The 22,496-nt window shown below is 36.2% G+C and overlaps 1 protein-coding gene across 1 annotated transcript in view; it reads left to right on the top strand.

Annotated features, from left to right (window-relative positions):
- Positions 1-7,151, top strand: part of FAM184A (family with sequence similarity 184 member A) — a 120,268-nt gene extending 113,117 nt beyond the window's left edge. Inside the window, 3 exon segments of the mRNA XM_077766080.1 lie at positions 2,481-2,585; positions 5,024-5,226; positions 6,814-7,151. Coding sequence (XP_077622206.1) covers positions 2,481-2,585; positions 5,024-5,226; positions 6,814-6,895 — 390 coding nt within the window. The 3' untranslated portion in view covers positions 6,896-7,151.
- The last annotated feature ends 15,345 nt before the right edge of the window (positions 7,152-22,496 follow it).

Below are 22,496 nucleotides of genomic sequence, written 5' to 3'. Positions count from 1 at the left end.
GGTGGTGGGGGGGGGGGGGGGGGAAGGGGGGTATGGAGAGTGGTGTAACCATGTTAGTAATCAATAGACTGTGGATTGGCAAAACATGGAAAAGTATTAACTAATGCTAAGTGCAAATTGAAAGTCTAAAATATGCTCATTGTGACTGAAAGTTTATTAGAATGTTCATGAATTAGCATAAGAAATACAAAGTAATTTTAAATTTGTTATTAGGGTAAGGGGATTGTGCTTCTTTTCAGTATTTTTTTAAAAGAGTCTTTTTGAGTACATATGTTTAAATAATGTGTCATTGCCAATGTACAGTTAATATATTATTGAAGTTATATATAACATATAGTTAATATACTATATGAACAATATACATATTGTTCATGTAGAATAAGAATTGGATAGGAAAGAAGAGTCAACACATGCAGGCATAATCCTGCACTGTATACTTCCAGCTAGTCATTTTAATTTACCCTGATCCAAAGAGATACTCCATGGAAAAAGGATTCCATTTTCTTAAGGTTCTAACCAAGAAAGGCTACAGGCGCTCTCTTGAAAGTCTCGGTCCAAACTGAGGTGTTAGGGTCTCTGACCAGTCCATCAGGGAAGAAAGCACAGATTTAACAATATATAGACTGCCTTCATTGAAGCTATTATTCTTCAAGAATAAGAAATACACAAATGTTGCATAATTCATGAAACACTTTAGAGTCTGCTGATCAATAATTATTGTTTTTTACAGTCACTAAAAAAAAATCTTTCAGAGTAAAACTAAAAATAGAATGCTAATCACTCTATTGGCTCACTGATCTCTTCAACTGAAAACTATGGACATTAGCATGAAAAGAGAGCCTAGAAGCATTTAATTCTAAAGTCCATTTTCTTTAACTTATCAGTGTTAGCATCTAGGAAAGCTGCCCTGTTGGCTAGGACTAAAAGTTCCTGCCAAAAGCAGCAACTCATGGACCGGGGCTCATTATAGACCCAGGAGCAGACATTGGCAAGATTTCCCAGGTATTGTGAACATGAGCACAGCCTTCATAGATTGCTTTGATTACCTGACATTCCACACATGAAGTTATTAGCAAATGTATGAAGTGTATTTCATCCATGATAGAAATACCATTTCCAGTTCTTAGTGAGCATGTCACAGAAATAGTTGTATTTTATCTTCACAAAAGGATAGGTATTAGACCTCAAAGAATAAAACAAACACCAAGCAGCACCTAGTTGGCAACAGGCTAGGAATCCAGCTAAGGGTTGTTCTACACTCTTTGCACTATACACCGTGATTCTGTGGACTCTGAAGCTCATGGGCTGAGATTAATGATACAAATGTAGTGGTAACAAGGGAATGAAAAATCTAGTTCTACTAGCTCACAGTCCTGCATTTATACTCATGTGTTTACTTCCTAAAGTTTGGTTGTTCAGTTGGCATATACTGGTCAAGCAAAAGGCAAAGGATTTATTTATATGTAGGACACTTTTTCTCTGGTCAATGATTACCACTTCTGTAATACAGTTGACCCTTGAATAATGCAGGGGTTAGCGACACTAAATCCTTGCACAGTTGAAAATCCACATATAACTTGATTCCCCCAAAGCTAAAGTACTAATAAACTACTGTTGGCTGAAAGCCTTACTGATATCAAAGTCAGTTAACACTTACTTTGTATATGTATTATTACCTTATTCTTAAAGTAAGCCTGAGAGAAAAATGTTACTATGAAAATCATAATGAAAATATATTTATAGTACTGTACTGTATTTATCAAAAAAATCAATGTGTAAGTAGACCCACACAGTTCAAACCTGTATTATTCAAAAGTCAACTGAACACTGAGGTTTCAGAGAGATTAGGCAAGATCAAATGTATTTGTAGTACTGAAGAATAATGATATAACAGTGTCACCTTTATAGAAACAACAAAACCATGCACACAACTCCATGAATGTAAGTTAAGCCTATTCAAACTGCACAGCCTGCTGTTTGGAATAGAGATGGGACCAAAGAAAACATTTTGATCCAGTCTTGAAGGGAAAACGTTACTAAAGGGTAGAGAAGAGTCTCAAAGCATAGGGTATTGAAAGGTTTTGATTACCATCCTACCAGCAGTCTTTAATATACTGGCAGTCAGATTTAGAAATCTTTTGGGCTCCTGGCTAGCTCCATCAGTTAAGTGTCCAACTTTGGCTTGGGTCACAATCTCCTGGTTCGTGAGTTTGAGCCCCATGTGGGGTTCTGTGCTGACAGCTCAGAGCCTGAATCCTGTTTCAGATTCTGTGTCTCCCTCACTCTCTGCCCCTTCCCTGCTCACACTCTCTCTCTCAAAAACAAATAAACATTAAAAATTTTTTTAAAAAATCTTTGATGAACAAGGTATATAAATCTTCAGGTTTTATATTAAATTTTGAATGAAATGGCATTATACATTACAGTTTTAAATTTTCAATAGAAAATGTCTAAGTGACGTTTATAATTCTTTTGCATAGGAGGATAATAAATTTTATCAGCTGGAATTAGTCAATCGAGAGACTAACTTCAACAAAATGTTTAACTCAAGCCCCTCTGTTGGTGTTATTAATCCATTGACTAAGGTATGTGCTGTAAACACTATAAAATAGGGATGTAATTTAAAACTTGCTTTAAAATTTTAATATTTAGAGAAGCATGGGATAAAGCTTCCAAAGAATGTTTTAAATTTAATATTTAGGACTAAAAATCTATGAATTCTTTATGTATACATTTTCACTGAATGAGACTAATATTTTTGTTGAGAATTCATACTCCTTCAAACATTTTATTAATATTATAAAACCTTGGTTTCTACCATTTTGTTTTTCACATTTCCAAAGAAAGCTAATTTCTGAGTCTCCTCAAGATAATTTTTTGTCATCTTCTTGGTGTTCACTATTCTCTGTGGGATCCTAAAGGTACTCCAGCCCTGTATACCCAACAGCTCTCCCTAATGTAAAGCCTAAGGCCTGCCATCTTAATGGACCTGTCATTGACATGTATTTTGTTGCCTACCAGTCTTTGGAAAAAGGCTTTACTTCTCTCAGTCTTAGAACCTCTCATGACAGTGAAAATTGAAGATGGTCCATTTTGATCTTTGTCACTCTCTTAGGACAGATAGAAGAGCCTTGTAGAAAAATGAGATGGACATGGCTAAGTCTTACACATCTTTGTACCCCAGCTTCCTATGGCTCCCCTCATAGTGCTTTGGGTATAGTTGATATTCAGTAAATATTTGTTCAGTTGCAAATTTCATCACATATTCGATAAGCTACCACAGGTAAGTGAATAAAGCAAATAAGAATAAATAATAATGTATATTGGCTTCACAAGAACTTACATATCTTTTGGCAGAAATCATTAGTAAAAATAAAGTACTAGTGCTAAAGCTATCTTTTGATTCAGATTCAATTAATTTCCCATCATGCCTAATTTCTATTAGGTCCTCAGCCAGAAACTTTTGCTTTCAAAGCTCATAAAAACTTCTCTGTTAAGAAGATGGAACTCTATTCTTCCTTCACAAGTTAAAGTGCTCCAGACTTTAAACTTAAGCCTTTAACATAGAGCAACTTATATGTTTTATGAAACAGAATGACTAAAGTAGGGAGGCCTATAGCTGTATCTTCAGAGCCTAAAGTACTGCCTAACGCATTGAAGCCTCCCAATAAAAAATTGGTGAATGAATTAATATAGTTAGTTTCAGTTTTTACGTCCTTAATTTGGGGTGAAATAAGCTTTTAATTAGACAGCAAGATTATGAGACTTGTTGATAAATAATAAAAAGGAAAATATTTCTAATATATTTTATGGGATTACAGTTTTAGCTATAAAATTATTACTGTAAAACTTTATAATAATACCAATAATATGTTTATTTCTTCAAATAGATACCTTAAATGGTTTATGTCCTCTGGTGCCCAGAACAAGAAAATCCACAAGATGTAGCTTTGTTAACTTTTGAATGACCTCACCTTTCACTAATATTGTGATTCTAGAAGACATTCGTTTTTCTTTCTTCAGTTATGCTAAAGACTCTTTGTCAGAGACTCCGTGATTCACAGACTATGACAAAGGGCAATGTGTAGAGAGTGAGATCATTACTTTGTAAATAAAGGAAAAAGGCCAATTAGACTGTTTGTTTTTTTAAATACTCGAATCATTTTGCAGAAAAATGTTTTATAAATTTAGCACACATTTAACTAGTAAAAGATGGGAATATTAACAGTATCATGCAACATGTGAATTTTTATCCTACACAGCAAGATGCTCATTGATTCTAGAGGTATGAATAAAATGGAGACTTAATGATTTGTAAACTGACAGATTTTGATAATCTGTGATTAAAATTAACAGATACGAGGAATGTAAAGACCAACTAAAAAAAATTTTTTTAAAGATGGATCACTTTTGTTTTATGATCTTTAAATGTTTTTAAACAATTATGAGCCAGTTAGTGATACTGTCAATTGGGAAATGAGATTTAACTATGCAGACTTAAGTCAGGTTTAGGACTTACATAGGAATGTGGACTATGTTTCAAGCTACTTTGCCAAGCATTTTTTCACTTCCTCTTTTTTCCAGGCAAGGACTGCCTCCCTTTGACAGAAGGCTAAAGTTCATGGACCTCTCTTTTAAAACTGTTTTAACTTTATACCTTCTTCTCCTCTTTTTAGCCCAAATCCATTTAACCTTGTGGTATATGCAAGACCTGCTCCTGCCCCATTTCCTCACAGTATTCTTTACCCTTTGGCGTTCTTTCCATCTCCTCCCCTCCCCATGAACACCAGTCCTCATTCTTTCTGGCCCAGCAGCATGTCTGTCTGTGAGGATTCCATGTAGATAAAGAACACCTCCAAGGATCCCCAGACCACACTTTGGGTAACACTGGTTCATTTTAATATCCCAATTTAACATGAAGCTTCCAAAATTTTTCCATACCAAATTTATATCTTCTACTATTCCTATTTTCTCATTTGTCCTTACACAGGGACTATCCTCACTTGTATTATTTTTAATGCAGCAAAAGAAGAAGAATGATAAATCACCAACAAACAGGTTTGTGAGTGTTCCCAATCTAAGTGCTCTGGAATCTGGTGGAGTGGGCAATGGACATCCTAACCGCCTGGCTCCCATTCCTAATTCTCCAGTCCACGATACTGAGTTCAACAGCAGCAAACCACTTCCACAGCCAGTGCCACCTAAAGAGCCCAAGACATTTTTGAGGTGAGCCCGTCTCACCAATGATTTTTTTCTTTTCTTTTTTAACTTGAGAAATTTACCTTCTTACACTGCAGAATTCACTACTTTAAGAACAGCCTAGGGAAAAAAAATATTACTGTGAAATCTTTTCAAAATATATTGATCACTTCTCTAGAGAACTTTTTGGCTCTTAAGATTCTTTTTTTAATTTCTTGTCAATTTTTCTATATACTGAAAGAAGTGCTAATTCATATGCTTAGAATTTTAATATTTATGGCTAGTTGCTTCATTTTGAGTATTGTAGCCAATTTTTCACTAATTATCTTTATTAAAGAACTTTAAATTATTTTGTATTTCTGTTATATTTTTTCACTTTCTTGTTTACCAGGCTTATTTACAAATATATATGCTTACTGCCAAAATAAAATATATATAAACTCTGGGAACTTAATGATCTACGTACGTAAGCATAAAATAAATTAAAAAAAATTTTACCATGGACATTCCAATTTTTAAGTTAATCTCATACTTGATTAAATATATTCACAAGGAGAATTTGAATGAAATCCAATTGTTTATCCATTAAATAAAGTCAGAAAGTATTTTTTTTATGTTTACCTTACTATTATTGATTCTGTGCTGCTTTAAATTTACTTTCTATAAATAATTCCTACTCAATCTCAGCAGTGTCACTAGTAATAACCTTACAGGTAGACTGTCTTTTTCTAGGGTAAGTGATGACATAGATAATGACCAGTTATTTTAAAGAGAAAAAAATAGCAAGAATGAAAAATAGTCAAATACGTTTTTGAATGTGTCTCCTGCTAAATATTTTGTGTTGCTTATTTTCCCTTGTGCATGGGTATGTTCAGGTATCAGTAAGATGCATGTGCATGAGCTCAAGGAACATGACTACTGGAGTTTCCATTACACATTGTTGCGTGCTTGTAATTTCCCCCAAAGACGGTAGGGATTCTTTTATTTTCTCAACTAGCCCAAAGAATCTTTAGTTAGAATTAAGTATAAATTTTAACTTTAAAGATGGAGGGGAAATTGGCTTCTGAATGGTGCTCCTTTCCCCCCTAGAGTATTTGATTATGGAATTAGGAAAGTTCAACATGAATATACATGTAGTAAAAATACTATACCAAGGTTTAGTTACTTAAGTTAGTTATATTTGCGAACACATCTGTAAAAACCAAATGCTTGTGTCGGATCTCTGAAATTTTAATTAACTAGAAGAAAAGGTGCTGAAAAAGAGGAATGTTATTCTTATTTCTGACAATTCCTCCTGAATTTTCTTTATTCGAAGAAGGTGACATTATTTTTCTCAACTGTCTGGATTGGGGGGGGGTAATTTTTTTGTAATTGTTTTGATGTGGCTCCTCCTTAACTGACTTCATCTGAGCTGCTGATGCACTCTCACACTCTCATGGAGTGGAGAACCCAATCTAGTGCAGTGGGGTCTACAAACTACATCTAACACAGGAAACCACTGTGGTCATCTACACTGATTTTTTTTTGTGCTTTTCCCTTTGTTTTGCAAAACAGCTTAATGCTGGGTTACATGTCTCTCTCTCTCTCTCTTTTTTTATTTTTTTATGAATTCAGTCCTCCTCAGAGTGAAGCTTCCCCAGTGGCTTCTCCCGATCCCCAGCGCCAGGAGTGGTTTGCCCGGTACTTCACGTTCTGAAAAAGTTGTATTGGCAACAGCTCTGTGTGGACTGTTCCTAAGAGCATGACCTTATACAGACCATTATGTGAACAGGCTTTCCTATGTCAAACACTGTGAATGAAAAAGTATTTGTCTCTCCAATTTTAAAATACACTATTTCCTGTGATATTTATTAGAATCACTCTATTATGTGTGTAATTATAACAGTTATTTTTGAGATGGAAGAGTCTTTAACCTTTGTAATTAATGCATAATAAATTTTGTTAGAACAAAAGTGCTTTTCATTTTTTTCTAGTAAGTTTGAGTTTTTAAATATTTTTTAATTCTAGGTAAGACTTAACCCAAAATGTTTCCTAAAAAAATTTTTACTGCATAATAATGAAATATCAAATTATTTGACTTCAATAATCATAAAAAAATCAGGATGGGTAAATAAAATCTACTGATTTGTTCCATTACCATATATAACTATAACTAAACCATGTCCTCAAAATTTACAAGACTATAATGAAAACACTTGTGGAAATTGTAGATCTTCAACTATAGAAAATACTGCTGACTTATAGTGTATTTTACTATTCTGATAGTTGAGGATCTAGAACTTCTAGTACACTTAGTACCTATGATTAATATTTATGGCCACAGGCAATTTGGTAGAGACAGTTCTATCTTAATTTGTCTTAGAAATTGGTTTGTTACTAACACATAGACTCAACTACTACTCAACTGGAGTGCCAAATTAGTTGATTGAGCAATATAGATTTTAGAAAAATCTGGGTGAACAAAACAAATACAAATACCTGGTCTGTGAATGATTGTAACAACAACAAAGGCCAATTTCCTAAATGGCTATTGTGTGTCAGACACTGTACTCAGGGGCAATAGAAAGACTGTGCTATTTAATTTTCACCAAATCTTCAAGGAACAAGCCACGGCATATTAGTTTGTGCAGTTGGCATATTCTTTTAAGTTATCCTGGAAAAATAGTTTATATAAAATACTTGCTCTGAATTTTTTCTTCAACTGAGAGAGAATGAATTTTCTACGAAAAATGGTTGATACTTATTTCAGAAAACAAATCTAGTTATATACAAATTAGGGATAGGAATGTGTGTTTATATCTAATATTTGGGGATTATTTACCAAGGATTTGATGATTAGTACTCACGCAGCTGACTGTGCTAAACCACAGACATACAGAGATGATGAACATCTGTTCTCAAGGAGCTAACCACAAACTTTTTCTTTTTTAAGCAATCTCATAATGCACACAAATAAGATTTATGGAGTATACCATGAGAACAGAGAGAAGGAAGTGATTGATTCTATCTAAATGGTGACAGGGAAAGCTTGACATGGAAATGGTACCCAACTGTAATATTGAAAGATGAGTAAGAACCAGATCAAGGACAGGACTGTTTCACACACAAACTAGAACAAGTGTCAAGAAAGAACAGGACAGCTACATCCAGAGAATTAAGTTCAATCCTATGGGTCCAATATGTAAGAGCTAGAGAACATGGAATAAGAGAGCAACCACTCCTTGAGCATCTAGCCTTTTATTAGAATTAAATATTTTTGATTAACTCAAATGAAAAACACAAGCATACAACTAGTAAAGGTTAAAACCTGTGCTCTTTACATTATGCTATAAAGGGCCTGAAATGCTTAGTAAGGAATTCAACTTGATCCTCTAGAATTTTGAGCATGTAATAAATTGCATGATTAGATTCAGAATTTTTAAATTACCATACTGGCTGAAAAAAAAGACCTACTTATCTGTTGCCTACAAGAGACTCCTATTATACCTAAAAACACAAACAATGAAAGTGAAAGGATGGAAAAAGATATCCCATACAAATGCAAACAAAAAAAAAGAGTAGGAATACATATATCACTTGATTTTAGCCAAAAGGCCAAAGAGTGATAGCAATGCATATATCAAACAATAGACTTTAAAACTACATCTGTAACAAGAGATAAAGACATTACATAATAAAGGAATCAATCCAACAAAACTTAAAATAATTGTAAATATCTAAGCACCCAACATTGGCGCCCTTAAACCATAAAGCAAGTAGTAACAGACATAAAGGGAAAACTTGATAGTATAGCATGAGAATTTAACACCCCATTTATGTCAATGGATATATCATCCAGGGTGAAAATCAATACGGAAACAATGTCTTTAAATGACACATTAGATCAGATAGACTCAACAGATATATACAATACATTCCATCCCAAAACATCAGAAGACACATTCTTTTCAAGTGCACATGGAACATTCTCTAGGACAGCTAACATGTTAGGCCACAAAACAAATCTCAATAAGATTAGAACCATATCATGCATCTCTTCTGGCCACAACAGTATGGAACTAGTAATCACAAGGAAAAAAAATAGAAAAAAACACAAACACATGGATGCTAAATAACATGCTACTAAACAACTAATGGCTTGACAAAGAAACAAAAGACAAGATTAAAAAATACATGGAGACAAATTAAAATAAAAATACAATGGTCCAAAATCTTTAGGATGTATCAAAAGCAGTTCCAAGAGGGAAATTTAGAGCCATACAGGCTTAACTGAAGAAACAAACAAAAATCTCAGGGTGCCTGGGTGGCATAGTCAGTTAAGCATCTGACTTTGGCTCATGTCATAATCTCACAGTTTGTGAGTTCAAGCCTTGCATCAGGCTCTGCTGACAGCTCGGCTCCTGGAGCCTGCTTCAAATTATGTGTCTCTTTCTCTGGTCCTCCCCGACTTGTGCTTGGTCTCTCAAAAATAAATGTAAAAAAAAAGTCTCAATCTCACCTTACACCTAAAAGAACTAGAAAAAGAAGAACAAAGGCAAAGGTTAATAGAAGGAAGGAAATAATAAAAATCACAGCAGAAATAAATGAAATACACACACACACACACACACACACACACGAGACCAATTGAAACCAAAATTATAACCCTTTAGCCACATTCATCTAGAAAAAAGAAGACCCAAATAAATCCAGTAAAAAAAAAAAAAAGAACTGACACTACAGAAATACAAAGGATTGTGAGAAAATAATGTGAAAAATTCCTTGCTGACAAATTGGATAACCTAGAAGAAATGGACTAATTCTAGAAACATATAACCTTTCAAACCTGAGCTAGAAAAAGAAAATTGAACATAAAACCTTTCAAAACTGTAACAGAAAAAGAAACAGACCAATTACTAGTAACAAAACTGACTCATTAATCAAAAATTCCCAACAAATATCCAGCATTAGACAGCTTCACAAGTGAATTCTAAGAAACATTTAAAGAAGAGTTAATACCTATTCTCCTCAAACTATTCCAAAAAAAAGTAGAAACAGAAGCAAAGATTCCAAATGCATTCTATAAGGCTAGCATTACCTAGATACCAAAACTATATAAAGATATGACAAAGAAAAGAAAACTACAGGGCAATATCTCAGATTAACACAGATGCAAAATCCTCAACAAAATATGACCAAGCCAAATTCAACAAGACATTTAAGAAAAATCATACACCATAATTAAGTGGGATTTATTCTAAGAATGCAAGGGTAGTTCAACCTAGCAAATCAATCAACATGATATATCACATTAAAACAAAGGATAAAACTCATGTCATCAATAGGTACAGAAAAAGCATTTGACAAAGTACATCCATTTATGACAAAATCTCTCAACAAAGTAGGTTTAGAGGGAACATACCTTAACATAATAAAGGCCATATATGAAAAACCCACAGTTAACCTCATACTGAATGATGAAAAACAGAGATTTTTCCCTAAGGTCAGGAACAAGACAAGGATGTCCATTCTCACCACTTTTATTCAATATAATATTGGAAATCATACCCACAGCAATCAAACAAGAAATAAAAATGTATCCAAATGATAAGGAAGAAATAAAACTATTTGCATAGAAAACCCTAAAGACAGCACCAAAAAACTTAGAGTAATTGAGCTCAGCAAACTTGTAGGATACAAAATCAATACAAAGAAGTCAGTTGTATTTCTATGCACTAATAAGTAGCAGAAACAGAAATTAAGAAAACAATCCCATTTATAATAGCGCTAAAAAGAATAAAATAGGGGTGCCTGGCTGGCTCAGTTGGTAGAGTATGTGACTCTTGATCTTGGGATTGTGGGCTTGAACCCCACATTCAATGTAGAGATTATTTAAAAATAAAATCTTTAAAAGAATACAAAAACACCTTGGAATAAACTTAACCAAGAAGGTTAGAAAGAACTCTGAAAACTAAAACATTGAGGAAAGAAGTTAAAAATGACAAAAACAAATGGAAAGATATTCCATGCTCATAAATTAGAAGAATATTGTTTAGGGGTGCCTAGGTGGCTCAGTTGGTTAAGGATCTGACTTCAGCTCAGGTCACGATCTCATGGTTTGTGAGTTCAAGCACCACATGGGGCTCTGTGCTGACAGACCAGAGCCTGTAGCCTGCTTCAGATTCATAGTCATTAGAAAAGTCAAGTCAAAACCACAATGAGATAACACTTCATAGCCATTAAGATGGCTTTATTTTTAAAGGGGGGCGGGGAGGGCCACAAACAAATGGAAAGATATTCCATGTTCATGGATTGGAAGAACAAAGATTGTTAAAATGTACATACTATTCAAAGGCAGCTACAGATTTAATACAATTCCTATCAAAATACCAACAGCATTCTTCACAGAACTAGAATAATCCTACAATTTGTATGGAATCACAAAAGACTCTGAATAGCCAAAGCAATCTTGAAAAAGAAAGATAAAGCTGGAAGTATCACAATTCTAGATTTCAAGTCACACTACAAAGCTGTAGCAGTCAAAACAGTACAGTACTGGCACAAAAATAGACACATAGATCAATGGCATAGAATCACACAGAAATAAACCCAAGAGCACAAGAGAGTACAAGCAGTAATTTCTGACATCAGTTGTAACATTTTTCCAGATATGTCTCCTGAGGCAAAAGAAACAAAAGCAAAATAAACTACTGAGACTACATCAAAATAAAAAGCTTCTGCATAGCAAAACAAACAACAAAAATAAAAGGCAAACTGCTGAATGGAAAAAAGGTATTTGAAAATGACATATCCAATAAAGGGTTAGCATCCAATATATATAAAGAACTTACTTATACAGCTCAACACACACACACGCGCGCGCGCACGCGCTCATGCAAACAAATAATCCCATTAAAAAAAGAGCAAAAGCATGAAAAGACATTTCTCAAAGAAGGCACTCAGATGGCCAACAGACACATGAAAAGATGCTCAAGATCACTCATCATCAGGGAAGTGTAAATCAAAACCCCATTGAAATATCACCTCACCCCTATCTGAATGACTAAGATAACAAATACAAGAAACAAGTGTTGGCAAGGATGTGATTTTCCAAGAAAATGGAATCCTCCTGCGCTATTGGTAGGAATGCAAAATAGTACAGCCACTGTGGAAAAGAGTATGGAGGTTCCTCAAAAAATTAAAAAGATAATTACCCTGTGATCCAATAATTTTACTACTGGGTATTTATCCAAAGAACACAAAACACTAATTCAAAAAGATACGCACCTCCATGTTTACTGCAGTATTATTTATAATAGCCAAATTATGGAATGTCCAAATTGTTCCAAATGTCCACCAGTTGATGAATGGATAAAGAAGATGTAGTAATATATACAATGGAATATTATTCAACCATAAAAAAAGAATGAAGTCTTGGCATTTGCAACAGCATGGATGGATCTAAAGGGTATAGTGCTAAAGGTATAATGAAATAAGTCAGTCAGAGAAAGGCAAATACCATATGGTTTCACCTTTATGTGAAATTTTTAAAAAAATTTTTAATGCTTGTTTTTTGAGAGAGAAAAAGAGAGAGAGAGAGCAGGGGAGGGGCAGAGAGAGAGGGAGACAAAGAATCAGAAGCAGACTCCAGGCTTGGAGCTGTCCATACAGAGTCTGATGTGGGCTCAAACTTATGAACCACAGATCATCATGACCTGAGCAGAAGCTGGACGCTTAACTGACTGAGCCACCCAAGTGCCCCGGTCATATTACGAAATTTAAGAAACAAATGAACAAATGAAAATAAAAAGAAACAAATCAAAAAACAAACTCTTACCTATAGAGAATAAACTGAGGATTATCAGAAGGGAGGTGGGAGAGAGGGGATGGGTAAAATAGGTGAAGGAGATTAAGATGACACTTATCCTGATGAGCACTAAGTATAGAATTCTGGAAACACTATATTGTACACCTAAAAGTAATATAACACTGTATGTTAACTATAATGGAATAAAAAAAAGTGACAGGAATAAGTGTTGGCAAGCATGTTGAGAGACTGGAACCCTTTGGCACTGCTGGTGGGAATGTAAAATGATAACCGCCACTGTAGAAAATAGTTTGGCTGTTCCTCAAAAAGTTAAAGAGAATTACCAGAAGATTCAGCTATTCCACATGTAGGTATACACCCAAAGGCGAAATTTAAAATAGGAACTCGAACAGATACCTGGACACCCATGGCCATAGCAGCCTTATTCACAATAGCCACAAGGTAGCCAAATGTCCATCAATGGATGAACAGATAACTAAAATTAAAGCCCAGTTTTTCCCTTCTTTTATAGGGAAATACCTCAATTCAGTCTATCTCCTGTACTCTTTATACAAAACATTCATTTCTGACACTTCTGGCCAACAAATGTGTGTGTTTTCTCCCCCAACCCCCACCAAAAACAAGCAAGTCTCTGACATCAACTGAGTGTCCTTTAATTTAACCAAATTTTGATACTATCTACTCAGAGACATCATTGGATCCCACAACTTCAGGGTTTAGTCCCACAGACCATTTCCCCCACTGATACCCTCCACGTATGCACACTTCAAAAGCCAGTGGCAGGTCCAGGTTGTCACCTGTGCCTCTGACCAACTCGCTATACACTGGAGGCTCTAATGACCCTGGGTTTGGTTAATTTGCTTGAGTGGCTCACTGAACTCCAGGAAACATGTCTGCTGGATTATTAAAGAATATGATAAAGGATAAAGAGCCAGATGAAGAGATGCATAGGGCAAGGTCTTAGATGTTCCTAAATGCAGGAGCTATTTTCCCTGTGGGGTTGGGGTGCATTATCCTCCTAGTATAGATGTGTTCACCAACCTGTAAGCTATTTGAACCCCACACTTTGGGGGTTTTGTGAAGGCTTCCTCATGCAGGCATGATCAATTATTAATATCATTTCCAGCCCCTCGCATCTCTCTGGAGGTGGAGGGTAAGGCTGAAAATTCCAAGTCTCTAATCATGGTTTGGTCTTTCTGGTGACCAGTTCCCTATCCAGGAACCCACCTAGAGGTACCTCAGTAGAACAAAAGGCGGGGCTCTTATCACTGAGGAACTTAAAAGTTTTAGGAGCCTTGTGTTACAGAGGAGATCAAAGACCAAATATTAAAACAAGATTGCTCCTAGTGTTCCTTATAATTTAGGAAATTACAGGAGTTTTAGGAGCTTTGCACCTAGGAATCTGGGGAAGAGACCAATATATATATTTTTTCTATTATCTCACAATAACAGAATGTACTATATACATATAATGGAATATTATTCAGCCTTAAAAAGGAGTGAAAATCTGACATGTGCTAAAACACAGATGAACCCTGAAAAAAAATGCTAGGTGAAATAAGTCAGACAAAAGAACAAACATTGTATGACTCCACTTATGTGAGGAACCCAGAACAGATAAATTCACAACAGCAGAAAAAAAGATCAGGAATGAAGGGAAGTAAAAGAGGCTTATTGTTTAATGAGATAGAATTTGAGATGATAAAAAATTCCAGAGATGGATAGTGGTGATGGTTGCATAACATTTTGAATATACTTAATGCCATGAATTGTATACTTAAAACCCATTAAAATGATAAATTTTATGTTATATAGATTTTATCACAATTTTTTAACAAGAAGTAACAAAAGGAAAACAAGTGAACTATATCCAACTAAAAAACTTCTGTGCAGCAAAGGAGACCCATCAACAAAACAAAAATGCAACTTACTGAATGGGAGAAAATATTTGCAAATTATATAGCTGATAAGGGGCTAATATCCAAAATATATGAAGAATCCATAAAACTCAATAGCAAGGAAAAAAAACCCCAATCTGATTTAAAAATGGGCAGAGAATCTGAATAGACATTTTCCAAAGACATACAAATGGCCAAGACACAGGAAAAGATACTCACCAGTACTAATCATCAGGGATACGCAATTCACAATCACAAAGCTATTACCTCACATAAGCCAGAATGGCTATTATCAAAAAGACAAGAAACAGGAAATACTGACAAGGATGTGGAGAAAAGGGAACCCTCATGCACTGTTGGTGGAAACATAATTGGTGCAGCCACTATGGAAACAGTATAAAGGTTCTTCAAAAAAATAAAAAAAAGAACTATCAAATAATCCAATAATTCCATTCTGGGTATTCATCCAAAGAAAATGAAAACATGAACTCAAAAAGACATATGAACCCCCGTGTTCATAGCAGCATTATTTACAATAGCCAAGACATGGAGACAACCTAACTCTCCATCAGTAGGTGGGAGGATACACACACACACACACACACACACACACACTACAACAGAATATTATTCAAACATAAAAAAAATAATGAAATCTTGCGATTTGTCACAAAATGGATGGACTTCTAGGGCATTATGCTAAGTGAAATAGGTGGACAGGGAAAGACAAATAACAGATGGTCTCTCTGATACATAGAATCATTAAAATAGCAAAAATAGGGGTGCCTAGGTGGCTCAGTTGGTTAAATGTCTGACTTGATTTCAGCTTGGGTCATGAATTCATGGTTCATGAGATTGAGCCCTGTGTCAGGCTCTGCACCAAAAGCATGGAAGCTGCTTGGGATTCTCTGTCCCTCTCTACCCCTCCCCCCGTCACATGTGCATGCAATCAGTTTCAAACTAAATAAACTTTATAAAAGAGCAAAAACAAAAATAAAACCCAGCTCATAAACACAGAGAACATGCTGGTATTACAAAAGCAGAGGGAGTGGAAAAGTGGGGGAGTGGGGGTGGAGGGAGAAATATGGGTGAAGGAGGTCAAAAGGTGAGAACTTCCAGTTATAAATGTGTTGGGGATGTAATGTACAGCATGGGAACTAGTTTATAATACTGTATTGCATATTTGAATGTTGCTGAGAGTAGATCTTAAAAGTTACCATAAGAGGGGCACCTCAGTCAGTTAAGCATCTAACTTCAGCTCAGGTCGTGATCTCATGGTTTGTGGGTTCAAGCCCTGCATCAGCCTCTGTGCTGACAGCTCAGAACATGCAGCCTGCTTCACATTCTGTGTCACCCTCTCTCTCTGCCCCTCCCTGCTTATCTTCTTTCTCTCAAAAATAAACATTTAAAAAACATTTTTTTAAATATTTTTTATTTATTTCTAGGAGAGAGAGAGAGAGACAGCGTGAGCGGGGGAGGGTCAGAGAGAGAGGGAGATACAGACTCTGAAATAGGCTCCAGGCTCTGAGCTGGCAGTCAGCACAGAGCCCGACGCGGGGCTCGAACCCACGAACCGCAAGATCATGACCTAAGCGAAAGTCGGACGCTTAACCGACTAAGCCACCCAGGCGCCCCTTAAAAAATGTTTTTAATAAATTACCGTAAAAAATTTGTAATTATGTAAGGTGACAGATGTTAATTAAGTAGACTTGTGGTTATCAATACACCATATACATACATATATCAAATCTTTTATGTTGTATACCTGAAACTAATGCTATAATGAAAATTATACCTCAATTTCAATTACCTTTTTTAAAAAGAAGACTAAATAGTTCAATACTATCCCAGTGAGCCTGCATTGGTTTATTTAAAGATTTGTTCCTTTTGCTTTTTTCTACATGCCATTTTCTATGTGAATGTTGTGCCAAAGGGTATAACGTATGCTGGGGCCTCAGCACATGTTTAAATCTCAGCATATGAACAGAAGATGCTTAGAACATACAGTCAGAGAAGGGGAGAAGGACTGAAGATTACCTGAGATGCTAAGGAGAAGGTCATGTACAGACCAACACATGGGTTCTACCTTTAGTATTACCAAAGCATTTACCCTTCTTATCCCTGAGTTTTCTGGGTTTCTGTTACCACCTCCAGAACTCTGTTGTCCCTTCCTCTGTGAAAGTTTTTTTCATACCCTCACAATAAACTAGACATTCTTTTCTATGTGTACCAATAGCATTTATATTACAATTATTCAAATATTTATTAAGTAGTTACTATGCGTCAGGCATTCCTTAAGGTGATTGGGATAAATATGTCATTGAACAAAATGCACAAATATCCCTGACCTCGTGGAATTTAGAATCAGGGGAAATGGACAATGAACAATAAACATAATAAATCCGCTGAATGTTAGAAAGTGGTAAGTGATACAGAAAAAAGAAAAAGGAGGGTAGGTTGTCAGTGCAGGAGATGAGAAAAGGTGAGCATGATGCAGTATTAAACAGAGTAGTCTGGGCTGGCCTCATTAAAAGGTGACATAGCAGCAAAGATATGTTCTTGGTCTCTCCAAATGGTCTTAAAGTCAATTACCATATAATTCATCTTTGGGCCTTCCCTTCTGGTACGATGCCAAACTCCAAGAGGGTTATCAAATGAATTAAATGAAATAGGTCTGTATCTTTAAAAGAAATGAACTCTGTGTGTGTCCATATATTCACACATGTGTGTGGTTGTACATACACATAAATTCTTTTACATCCTAAATTCATTCCCATTTTATATTTCATTTATGTATATGTCAAAAATATACATACACACTGCTTCACTTAAAAAAGTAATTAGAAATTACTACAGAGAAGACCTAGGATAAAAATAGTTATTCTTTATTAAAGTTACCAATTAAATAGCAATGGAAAATCAGGACTAACTGAAAGGAGAATAGAAACATGTAATTGAAGGCCAATATAATGACTTAAACTTCAGTACTTACCTCATGCATCTTTAAACTATACTGATAAGATGTATGGTTATTTGATTTTTATTATCAGAAAAGAGAAAGGCTTCCAGAGAGGAGAAAAGGTTTTCCTAACCTTAAATTGTGGAAGGAATTTTCACAGAACTTCATTATAAAAGATAATTGGATAAAGCAGCAAATGGTATTCTCAGTTATTACTACAACAAAACAGGTGACTTTCCCAAAACTTTTCTTGAAGTAAACCTTGATAAAAAGGAAAATTATAGTATTTAAGAATACCTCAATGTAAGAAATTCTACAACTTGATCCTAGGATCGGATTGAGAATAAAAGACTGAAAAGTCCCTCATACAATGTTCCTCAAATACCATTTTAAAAAAATATATTCTTCATTGTTTATTTTTGAGAGACAGAGACAGAGTGTGAGCAGAGGAGGGGCAGAGAAAGAGGGAGAGAGAGAAAGAGGGAGACACAGAATCTGAAGCAGGCTCCAGGCTCTGAGCTGTCAGCACAGAGCCTGACGTGGGGCTTGAACTCACAAACTGTGAGATCATGACCTGAATGGAGGTCGGATGCTTAACCTACTGATACACCCAGGTGCCCCTACCATTTTTCTCAGGCAGGCTGTTGGCTAGCTAGAAGAGGTTATCATCTGACAAGCTACTACTGATAAAAACTAGCAGCTCCAAGTCTTATTTCTGACTGATGATAGAACCAAATGCTTTGGAAATGGCAGAACTGATATCAAATTCTGAAATCTGAGATAACCTATGTTATGGCTACCTCCTCTGGCCATTTCATTTTGAGCAAAATGAAAATTTTCCTCAGTAAGCTGCTTTTAATTGAATCCACTTTAGTTCTTAAAATCACTTTTTATTGGAATTTCAGAGCACCATGTCATAAAATGTAGCTGAAATAATTTTGGCTGGAATGCTTTCAGAGCAGCTGTTGGTATCACCCACCATAGGCAAAGAATAGCCTCAGTCATGCATCCCTAAAGCCTCTGTTTAGAGCTGCATGACTTCCTAGGTGTAACTTAGCTGCAAAATATCTTTCCAGAAAACTAAAATTCAATTTGTTGTGTGGCAATGCTGTAAACCAACTGTGTGTTGTGCAAAAGTCACTGATTTTATTTTTCAGTTAATAAATTTGTTAAATAAGCTTTATGTGCCTGTTACCGCTCAAACTATGTCTGTGTTGGGATTGAGCCATGTTTTTCTATTAATAATTTAAAAATAGGACCACAATTGATTTTTCCTAAAAATCAGAGGGACCTCTGAGGAAGATAGCAGAAGAGGAGGATCCTAAGCTCACTTTGTCCCGTGGGTATAACTAGAGAACACCCATATCAGTGTAAATAACCCAAAAAGTGACCCAAAGACCGGCAGAACACACCACAGCTAAATGTAAAGAAGAGGCCACATCAAAGAGGATGGAAAGGGTCAAGATGTGGTCAGGCACTAAATGGACCCATGGGACTGTCTGTGGGAAGGAGGGACTAGCAGGTGCAGAGAGGGGAGAGGAGCAGATCCACACACCCAGCACCCCAGGCACAGGAGAATGAAGCCCCATTACATTTGGTTCTGAAAACTAGAGGGGCCTAACAATCAGTGGGCCTTAACATCTGGGAATTTAAAAATCAGCGAGTTCAGCAATAGAGGGCCAGAAAAGTAGAGTCCCTACCCTTAAAGAGTCAGCACAGCTGAGATACAGCATAGAAGTAGCAGTTTGAAAGATACCTGGGGTCTACAGAAGATTTGTTTACTAATCTCAGAGCCTATGCTGGAGGGGCAGGGATCATTGTGAGACTGCTCCAAGAACACAAAGGCAGGGGGGCACCATTTCCTTCTCCCACTACCAGCCTGGAAACATGGAAATTTACAAGAACCAGTGCAGCACAACACCCTCCAGCCTCCACTGCTCTCATGGCTCTACGGATCTATCACCTCCCACATGGCTGGCCTCCACAGTTTTCCCAGGTGGGCTACAGGTCCCCTGCCCCAGCAGACCAGCACGGACCACTCTAACACTGTGCCCCTGCCCCCACATTCTCACAGACCTGCCCCGTCCAGTGAACGCTTCGCCAGAGCACATCCAAAGTGGTGCCACAAGACTGGCAGTATGCAAGCAGCCCTGACAGGGGTCATTTGAAAGGGATTCCTGCCCTGGAGAGAAGGAAAGATAACCACACACACCAGTCTGACTGCAGCCCCAGTGGCGGGCTGGGGACTGACATCTAGTCTGTTGGCCACACCCACCAATGAAAGCTTTTCAGGGGACAACAAAGGGAAAGCACACTGCAGTACACTGCTACTGCATCTTTGGCAAGTACCTGATCTAATGCAACTCAAATCCATGGGGACCCCACTCTAGCCCACTACAACATGGGGACCCAACCCTGCCCACAACAGGCAAAGAGAGCCACTGGAGACAATTGAACTGAAGGCAGATGCAGCAAACCCACAGCAGTAGGACACAAGCCACACACACAGGGGCCACCCCTGGAGCGCCAGGTTCTGGTAAATGGGATATTGCACTGCAGTACAATACGTCTTCTTCATAAGGCCACTACCTGCAAGAGCAGGAGATGCAGATGACTTTCCTAACACAGAGAAACAGACATGGAGAGTTAGGTAAAATGAGGAGGCAGAGAAATATGTCCCAAATGAAAGAACAGGACAAAATCACACCAAGAGAGCTAGATGATAGAAATAAGTAATATGCCTACTAAAGAATTTAAAATAATGCTCATAACGATACTCATTGGATTTGAGTCAACAGTGGAAGGCCTCAGTGAGACCCTCAAAAAAGAGATAGAAAACATTAAAAACAAAGATGAAGAACTCAATAACTGAAATTAAAAATACACTAGATTTAATAAATACTAGACTATAGGAAGCAGGAGAAAAGATCAGTGACCTGGAGAACAAAGTAACAGAAGAAATCAAACTGAAGAGAGAGGGGAAAAAAAAGAATTAAAAAATTAAAATAGAATTAGGGAACTCGGAGACAACATCAAGTGTAATACCATTCCCATTATAGGGATATTGGAAGGAGAAGAGTGATAAAAGGGGTCAGAGGGAATAATAGCTGAAAACTTCCTGAACCTGGGGAAGGAAATAGAAATCCAGGCCTAGGAGGCACAGAGAACCCCCAAAATCAACCCAAGGAGGTCCACAAAAAGATACATAGTAATTAAAATGGCAACATTTAGTGGATAAAGAGAGAATTTTAAAAGTAGCAAGAGAAAAGTAAACACGACATACATGGGAAGCCTTACAATGCAATCAGCAGATTTTTCAGCAGAAACTTTGCAGACTGGAAGAGAGTGGCATGACATATTCAAAGTGCAGAAAGAAAAAAAAAATCTACAACCAAGAATACTATATCCAGCAAGGCTATCATTCAGAATAAGAGGAGAGATAAAGAATTTCTCAAACAAACGTTAAAGGAATTCATTACTACTAAACCTGCCCTACAAGAAATGTTAAAGCAGATTCTTTGGGTGGAAAGACCGTAAGTAGGAATAAGAAAAGTAGGAAAGAGAAAATTAGATATATCAATAAAAATCAGTCAAGGGACTCACAAAATAAAAGGATGTAAAGTATAACACTATATACCTAATACATAGAAGGGTGGGGAGGAGCAAAGAATGGGTTCAAACTTAAGTGAACATCAACTTACCATAGACTGTTATATGTATACAATGCTTAAGCCTAATGGTAACCATAAAAAAAAAAAAAACCAGTAATAGACATACAAAAAAAAACAAAGAGAAAGGAATCCAAGTGTATCACTAACAAAAGAAAACAAACCATGACAGANGGGAGGAGCAAAGAATGGGTTCAAACTTAAGTGAACATCAACTTACCATAGACTGTTATATGTATACAATGCTTAAGCCTAATGGTAACCATAAAAAAAAAAAAAAAACAGTAATAGACATACAAAAAAAAACAAAGAGAAAGGAATCCAAATGTATCACTAACAAAAGAAAACAAACCATGACAGAACAGAGAAAGAGAAGAAACAGAGAAGAACTACAAAAGCAACCAGAAGCAAGTAACAAAATGGCAGTAAGTACATACCTATGAATAATTACTTTGAATGTAAAGGCACTAAATGCTCTAATCAAAAGACAGGATGACAGACTGGATAAAAAAGCAAGACCCATCTACATGTTGTCTACAAGGACTCATTTCAGACCCAAAGACAAATGCAGATTGAAAGTGAAGGCATGGAAATGAATTTATCATGCAAATAGAAGTGAAAATAAAGCTGGGGTAGCAATACTAATATTGGACAAAATAGACCCTTAAACGAAGACCAACAAGAGACAAAGAAGGATCCTATATAATCATAAAGGGGACAATCCAAGAAAACAATATAACAATTGTAAACATTTATGCACTCACTGTGGGAGCACCCTAATACATAAAGCACCTAATTACACATATAAAGAAAGTAACTGATAAAAATACAATAATAGTAGGGGACTTTAACATCAATTGATAGATCACACAACAGAAAATCAACAAGGAAACAGTGACTTTGAATGACACATTGGGCCAGATGGATCTTTTCTTTTTTTTTTAAGTAGGCTTCATGACCAGCAT

This window comes from Crocuta crocuta, unplaced genomic scaffold, assembly GCF_008692635.1.
Source record: "Crocuta crocuta isolate KB4526 unplaced genomic scaffold, BGI_CrCroc_1.0 scaffold413, whole genome shotgun sequence".
Taxonomy (NCBI): Eukaryota; Metazoa; Chordata; class Mammalia; order Carnivora; family Hyaenidae; genus Crocuta; species Crocuta crocuta.
This window is presented reverse-complemented; position numbering and strand designations above follow the sequence as displayed.